The 8,190-nt window shown below is 46.5% G+C and overlaps 1 protein-coding gene across 1 annotated transcript; it reads right to left on the bottom strand.

Annotated features, from left to right (window-relative positions):
- Window positions 1-732: 732 nt before the first annotated feature.
- On the bottom strand, window positions 733-1,762 carry LOC120945701 (olfactory receptor 2A12-like). The gene has a single exon (XM_040360057.1). It carries the CDS (start codon window positions 1,669-1,671, stop codon window positions 733-735), a length of 939 nt encoding a protein of 312 aa, XP_040215991.1. The 5' UTR covers window positions 1,672-1,762.
- Between the last annotated feature and the right edge of the window lie 6,428 nt (window positions 1,763-8,190).

The following is an 8,190-nucleotide window of genomic DNA, read 5'->3' as shown; positions in this document are numbered from 1 at the left end:
GCCGCAACTTACGGAGCAAGTGCTTTGAGAATACTGCACTTGCCCGTCTAAGTTGCGGAGGCGTAACGTAAATAGGATACGTTACGCCTGCTCAAAGATACGCCGCGGTACATGAATCTGGCCCACAGAGTTATTTTGAAGTTAAACGACGCATACTGAAACTGCTACATGTGGTCTAGGCACCCAGATAACAATGACTCTTATGCCCTGTACACACGATCGGTCCATCCGATGAAAACGGTCTGATGGACCGTTTTCATCGGTTAACCAATGAAGCTGACTGATGGTCAGTCGTGCCTACACACCATTGGTTAAAAAAACGATCGTGTCTGAATGCGGTGACGTGCTGAAAAAAACGAAGTTCAATGCTTCCAAGCATGCGTTGACTTGATTCTGAGCATGCGTGAATTTTTAACCGATGGTTGTGCCTACAAACAATCGTTTTTTTTCTATCGGTTAGGAATCCATCGGTTAAATGTAAAACAATTTTGCTTTTTTTTTTAACCGATGGATAAATAACCGATGGCGCCCACACAATTGGTTTGGTCTGATGAAAACGGTCCATTAGACCATTCTCATCGGTTTAACCGATCGTGTATACGCGGCCTTAGCCATGAAAGGGTTTAGTACAACTACACGTGACCGATATTTTTTACACTTTATTAAAAACATTACTGAAATGTTTAGTTAACTAAAAATACAGAAGTGTCAATATTCACATTATTATTTTCATCATGATGCCTGAATTAATTTCAAGTGATAATAAAACCTCAGCAGTGCCTCCATGAGATCTTTGTTCCTCAGGCTGTAGATCAGAGGATTCAGCAAGGGGTTAATGAGGGAAGATATGACTGCAAACAGTTTGTTTAATGTGATCATATCACTGGAGGAGGGAACAAAGTAAATAAAAATTAAGGAGCCATAGAAGATGAAGACCACGGTGAGGTGTGATGTGCAGGTGGAGAAGGCTTTCCTCTTTCCAGTCTTGCTACGGATTCTGAGGATGGTCCTGAAAATATAGACATAGGGAAGAAAGGTCAGGAGAAAGGCTCCTAATCCAATAATACAGCCTTCTAAGAATTCAACCACCGTGTTTATGAAGGGGTCAGTACATGAAATTTGATATAAATGTGGAAGGTCACAAAAGAAGTTGTGGATGGAAGATGTTCTGCAGAAGGACAACCTGAGCAAAAATAAAGTATGAACCAAAGAGGCAGAACATGCTGCAACCCAGACTAAAGAGGCCATACGAGTGCAGACCCTCCAAGACATAATTAGTTTGTAATGTAGGGGGTGGCAGATGGCAATGTAGCGATCGTAGGACATAGTTGAGAGCAATAAGAGTTCTGAGCAAGCAAAGGAGAGGTAGAAAAAGACTTGGGCTATACAGGCAGGAATGGATATTGATCGGCTTTTTGTGACCAAATCAAAGAGCATCCTTGGTGCCGTCACTGATGAATAGGACATGTCCAGAAATGCCAAGTTGGCAAGAAAAAAATACATTGGGTTGTGCAGATTGTAGTCAGTGAGGACCAAGAAAAATATAAGAAGGTTTGTGATAAGAGTCATCAGATAGATGAGAAGGAAGAACACAAAAAGTCCATTCATGGTCAGTGGATGGTCTGATAGACCCACAAGAGTAAGATATGTAATCTTTGTAAGATTCCGCATAATATTGCTTAATGCTTTTTTGTCTGTTTAAATCTATTTTAATTGAACAGGAATACAATGACCTTTCTGAGGGATTATTAAAAGGAAAACACGTACGGTCTGCCTTCACCTTGCACATGAAGACATTTGTACCGGCTTGTGGTTTTTCTTATATAAGATGTTGGCAGTCCTGAAGGGCCGTTTCTTGTGCTGTAAAAACACAAAGCTGAATGTCTCATTAAATGTCTCTTAAGATTTAATTTATAACACCTTTGTGTGTGACTTAAGAGCCTTTTTATTATAATTGTATTTATTAAAATTTGCAATTTTAAAAATGAAGAAGAAGAAAGAAAATCCACTGAAATTGCTTTAAACTTATTTTTGTCACTTTTTATTGGTTAGTGAACTAAAACCTCATGAAAGAAACATTTATTTTCTTTTAACTTCTATTATTATTTTATAGTTACGTATCCTATGAGCTGTCAAATGAATACTTCATTGGATCACACAGTTCATAGTCAGTAAGAAAATCTGCAACATTAGGTTTGGTTGGGTAAAACTTGTCCAAGGTCACCACAGTTTGGAAGAGGTGACTACAGGCCAAAAAGCAGAAACAAAAGACACAGGTAGACGTCATCCTAAAAACATTATCCTTCATTTGATAGGCGGGAAAAAATTGGGGGGGAGCTCCCAACATTTACCCTGAATTGATCTGGTTTGCAGCACTATAAGATGCCCGGTTTTGGCTTCAGAGCACTCCGGGAATTTTCGCAAACATCTCCCTGATGGATTTGTAGCAGTCAAGGTGCCATGATAACCCATGGAAACAAGGGAGAGGGCCCGCAGCCAGATCACCAACATGGCACTGCAGCAGCCCTTCCACAGCGTGCATGTGGTGGGGTGAAGACCAAGGAGGTAGTGAGTAAACTACCTAATGCCCCTAAGGATCAGACCAGGGACCCTCCCTCCAAGGATATGCGCTATGATGCAAGATGACAGAGAGGTCTGAACAGGCTGGCCCTACAGAGACTGACACTGTTCCAGAGGCACTTGATACTGAAATCGAGGAGGGGAGGAAGATCAGGGAGCTGACACCATTATAGCCTAGGCTGACAATTACACTGCTGAGATGGGGGAGGCTGAGGATATTGGAGAAGAGGAAGGGGATCAACCAACCGTGGCAACAATCCTGAGGGCCGTTAACAAATGCACAGTCTCAGTTAATCATCTGCAAGCATGCTTTGGTGGTTTAAAAGAGGAGGTCATTCTGATAAGACAGGAGAGAACAACTGCTGCAGAGAGCAGGTGGAAGGTCGTGACCCCACTCAATTTGTGGAGCAATGGCTATCAGATATTTTTGGCAAAATGACCTTTACACACCTATTACGCAGTGGAAAGGGCTCTTAGAGCTCCCCTCAGCCACAACTATTGGGACATCCACCACGTCTAATCCTGGCAAGGCCGCTGAATTATAGAAACCGAGGATTTGTTATGAGGCTGACCCGAGAGTGACAAAATATTATGTTTAATGGTACAAGAATCTCATTTTACCCTGACTTCTCAGGGAGGTTGAGAAACTTAGATCAAGGTTTTCTAAAGTAAAAAAAAGCCTGCAGAAACTGCAGGCCTCATATGCCATGCTTTATCCTGCTAAACTACACACCACCTACAGGGGGCAGATGTATTTCTTTGAAAAAAGTAAGGAGACAGGCGCCTCTAAGTGCAGTGGTTAAAAGATTTATTACAGGCACAATGGGATTAAAAACACAAGATAGTAAAAGGTCCTAGGCATATTATGATTTGTTCTCATGTGGATCACTGTAATCCTCGTCTGTCTGGGGGGTAGAGAGAGAGACGTCCTGTAGCTGTCAGAGTCCCTGGTGACCTGGATTTGTGAGGAGGTGGAGATGCGATGAGACGGCCTGGGTTTCTGGAACCAAGATGGAACACACGTGGGCATTGTGACATCAGGTGAAGGTGGTGGGCGGTAGGGAGTTTCAGAGCATGCACAGATTCTCCGTCAGACTAAGAGGTCTTATGAAGGAGCTGTGCATGCTCCGAAATGCATTACCGCCGACCTGATATCACATCAACCATGTGCGTTACAGCTTGGTTCCAGAACCCGGGCTGCCTCATTGCATCTTCCCGTCCTCACAAATCCACGTCACCAGGGACTCTGACAGCTGCAGAACGGCTCTCTCTCTCCCCCAGACAGATGAGAATTACAGTGATCAGCATGAGGACAAATCATTATATGCCTATGACCTCATACTATCTTGTAAGTGTTTTAAATCCCATTGTGCCTATAATAACTCTTTTAAGTGCTGACACATGCCATAGTCAGCAATCTTCCTAAAAAAATTGTAACGCAGCTCTTTTTTGGTGGATATACATTCTTCCATAGCACAACAGTTTGGAGGCAGCAAAAACAAGCCAAAATGCAGAGACAGAAGTCACAATAAGGCCCCGTACACACGATAGAATCCATCCGCAGATAAATCCCAGCAAATGGGTTTCAGCGGATAGATCCTATGGTGTGTACACGCCAGCGGATCTGTTTCCGCGGAGAAATCTCCTCTGGGATGGATTCCAGCAGATCGGATATTTGCTGTGATGCACAACAAATCCATCTGCTGGAATCCATTCCAACGGATGGATCCGCTCGTCTGTACAGACTTACCGGATCCATTCGTCCAAAGGGATTCCCCGCACGCGTCGTAATGATTTGACGCATGCGTGGAATTCCTTATATGACAGCGTCGCGCCCATCCCCGCGTCATAATCGCGGCGACGGCGCGACACGTCATCGGCAGAGGATTTCAGCGCGGATTTCAATGCGATGGTGTGTACACGCCATCGCATAGAAATCCTCTGAAATCCTCGAGAGGATTTATCCGCGGATACGGTCCGCTGGACCGTATCTGCGGATAAATCCTCTCGTGTGTATGGGGCCTTAGGGTTGAGCGAACCCGAATAATTAGAAAAAGTCCGGGTTCGGGTTCAGAGTTCGGGTATGTTTTGGCGCGCTGCATGGCAGCCAATCGCCATTCGTTTTACTACTGTGACTGGGAACTGATCACAGTCATGCCTACTTATGGCATGGCTGTGATTGGTCAGTGCAGCATGTGACCCAGCATGTGACTATATTAGATAGAGGCACACAGCACAGATTGTCACTCTGCTTCAGTTATGATAGGGAAAGGCTGCTGCTGCTGCTTAGGGACAGTGTCAGTGAGGTTTATCCGGCTTCATACATCTAAACAAGCATTCTTTATTCATTGAACTCTGCTCTAGTTATGATAGGGAAAGGCTGCTGACTGATTCTTAGGGACAGTGTCAGTGAGGCTTGATCCTGCTTCGGAAATCTAACCAAGCACTATTTATTTCATTGACATCATTATCATCTTATGGTTTATGGGCCGCTCTTGATTTCTGTGACATCTGCTTCATATAGTACATTGTTTAGGGCTGGGTTACCTGCTTCTTGTTATAGTTAGAGAAATATATAGGTGAATCTCTGCCCATTTCACCAGCACTCTACCTGTCCCCTGTCATATACTGTCTGTGCAGTACAATTGTTTAGGGCTGGGTTACCTGCTTCTTGTTATAGTTAGAGAAATATATAGGTGAATCTGTGCCCATTTCACCAGCACTCTACCTGTCCCCTGTCATATACTGTCTGTGCAGTACAATTGTTTAGGGCTGGGTTACCTGCTTCTTGCTATACGTAGAGAAATATATAGGTGAATCTCTGCCCATTTCACCAGCACTCTACCCGTCCCCTGTGATATACTGTCTGTGAAGTACATTGTTTAGGGCTGGCTTCCTGCTTATTGCTATAGGTAGAGAAATATATAGGTGAATCTCTGCCCATTTTACCAGCACTCCGCCTGTCCCCTGTGATATACTGTCTGTGCAGTACATTGTTTAGGGCTGGCTTCCTGCTTATTGCTATAGGTAGAGAAATATATAGGTGAATCTCTGCCCATTTCACCAGCACTCCGCCTGTCCCCTGTGATATACTGTCTGTGCAGTACATTGTTTAGGGCTGGCTTCCTGCTTATTGCTATAGGTAGAGAAATATATAGGTGAATCTCTGCCTATTTCACCATATTACACTATTTTTGTATTTAAAATTTCTCAAAATTAGGGCAAGACCCTAAATTTGAGAATATATATAGGTGAATCTCTGCCCATTTCACCAGCACTCCACCAGTACATTGTTTAGGGCTGGCTTCCTGCTTCTTGCTATAGGTAGAGAAATATATAGGTGAATCTCTGCCTATTTCACCATATTACACTATTTTTGTATTTAAAATTTCTCAAAATTAGGGCAAGATCCTAAATTTGAGAAATATGAGGAAAACGTCAAATAAGGGACGTGGCCGCGGGCGTGGTGCTGCTGGTGGGGCTCCTGTTAGAGGGGGAGGACGTGGTCGATCTGTGCCAGCTACACGCACAAGTGAAACACCTTTCTCAGGTTCGAGTAGCCGACAGAGCCTGCAGCGGTATTTGGTCGGGCCTAATCCAGCTCTACGAATGTTGAGGCCAGGAGCAGAACAGGCGGTAGTAGATTGGGTTGCTGACAGTGCCTCCAGTTCCTGCATATTGTTTTCCAACCAGTCTTGTGCTGAAAGTTCAGAGTTGGCGCCTGCAGCCGATGTCCACCATCAGTCTTTCACCTCACCCCCTTGCAAATCAGCCAAGCAGTCTGAGCCCCAAAGCATGCAGCAGTCTCTTCTCCTTTTTGATGAGTCTGTTAGCATGTGTTCCCAGGGCCATCCACCTAGCCCAGCCCCAGAAGGGGAAGAGATTGAGTGCACCGATGCCCAACCACTTTTATTTCAGGATGAGTTCATGGGGAGACCATCACAGCACGTCTTGGATGATGATAAAACAGTTGCCAACTGCTGGTGCTTTTACAATTGTGCAGAGCGACAAGGAGGGCAGTGGTGAAGACTGGGTGGAAGATGATGTGCAGGACGATGAGGTCCTCGACCCGACATGGAATCAACCTCATGCAGGTGACCCGTGTAGTTCGGAGGAAGAGGCGGTGGTCGCACAGAGCCACCAGCACAGCAGAAGAGGGAGCAGGGTGCCAAAGCAGAGCGTCCATCCCCTAGACAGTACGCCTGCTACTGCCCAACGCAGCAAGAGACCGAGCACACCAAAGCCAGGTCCAAGGAGTGTGCTGATGACAAGACACACGTGGTTTGCAAGTTGTGCAATCAGAGCCTGAAGCGAGGCATAAACGTTTTCAACCTGAGCACAACCTGCATGACCAGGCATCTAAGTGCAAAGCACGAGCTGCAGTGGAGTAGACACCTCAAAAACCAAGAAAGGTCTCTGGCTCCTCCTGCTTCCTCGTCTGCATCAGTCTCGGGCCTCTCTGCCTCTTCATCCACCTCCGTAGTGACAGTGCCACCTGCCACCCCTCAATTAGAGGACCGGCAAGCAACACTACCACCTGGGTCACCAAACATCTCCACAATGTCCCATGGAAGCATTCAGCTCTCCATCTCCCAAACACTGGAGCGTAAGAGGAAGTACCCCTCTACCCACCCGCGATCCCTGGCCCTGAATGCCAGCATTTCAAAATTACTGGCCTTTGAAATGCTGTCATTCCCTCTGGTGGAGACGCAGAGTTTTAAAAGCCTGATGGCATTGGCTGTCCCACAGTACGTCGTGCCCAGCCGCCACTACTTTTCCAGGTGAGCCATCCCTTCCCTGCACAACCAAGTGGGGGACAAAATCAGGTGTGCACTGCGCAATGCCATCTGTGCCAAGGTCCACCTAACTACGGATACGTGGACCAGTAAGCACGGTCAGGGACGTTATATCTCCCTTACTGGGTAAATGTAGTGGCGGCTGGGCCTGAGGCGGATAGCAGTTTGGCGCATGTCCTTCCACCACCGAGGATTGCAGGGCGCTTCAGTTTGCCTCCTGTTCCTAACTCCTTCTACTCCGCTTCCTCATCCTCTACCGCCTCCTCATCCAGTCAGCGTAACAAATTCACCACCAACTTCAGCACAGCCATGGGTAAACGCCAGCAGGCAGTTTTAAAACTTTCCTGTTTGGAGGAAAAACCACACACCGTGCAGGAGTTGTGGAGGGACATGGAACAACAGACCGATGAGTGGTTGGCGTCAGTGAGCCTCAAGCCGGGCCTGGTGGTGTGCGATAAGGGGCGAAATCTCGTAGCAGCTCTGGGCCTAGCCGGTTTGACGCACATTCCTTGCCTGGCGCATGTGCTGAATTTGGTGGTGCAGAGTTTCCTGAAAACTTACCCCGATATGCCACAGCTGCTGCAGAAAGTGCGGGCCGTCTGTGCGCACTTTCGGCGTTCTCACCCTGCTGCTGCTCGCCTGGCAGCGCTGCAGCGTAACTTCGGCCTTCCCGCTCACCGCCTCATATGTGATGTGCCCACAAGGTGGAACTCCACCTTGCACATGCTGGCCAGACTGTGTGAGCAGCAGCAGGCGATAGTGGAGTTCCAGCTGCAGCACGCACGCGTGAGTCGCTCTGCGGAACAGAACCACT

The sequence above is a fragment of the Rana temporaria genome, chromosome 7 (genome assembly GCF_905171775.1).
Source record: "Rana temporaria chromosome 7, aRanTem1.1, whole genome shotgun sequence".
In the NCBI taxonomy this organism is placed as follows: Eukaryota; Metazoa; Chordata; class Amphibia; order Anura; family Ranidae; genus Rana; species Rana temporaria.
The sequence above is the reverse complement of the archived record's forward strand: the minus strand, read 5'-3'. Positions and strand labels throughout refer to the sequence as shown.

Excerpts from the sequence above, each read along its gene's own strand:
- LOC120945701 (XM_040360057.1), bottom strand. The coding sequence starts at position 1,671 with ATGCGGAATCTTACAAAGATTACATATCTTACTCTTGTGGGTCTATCA.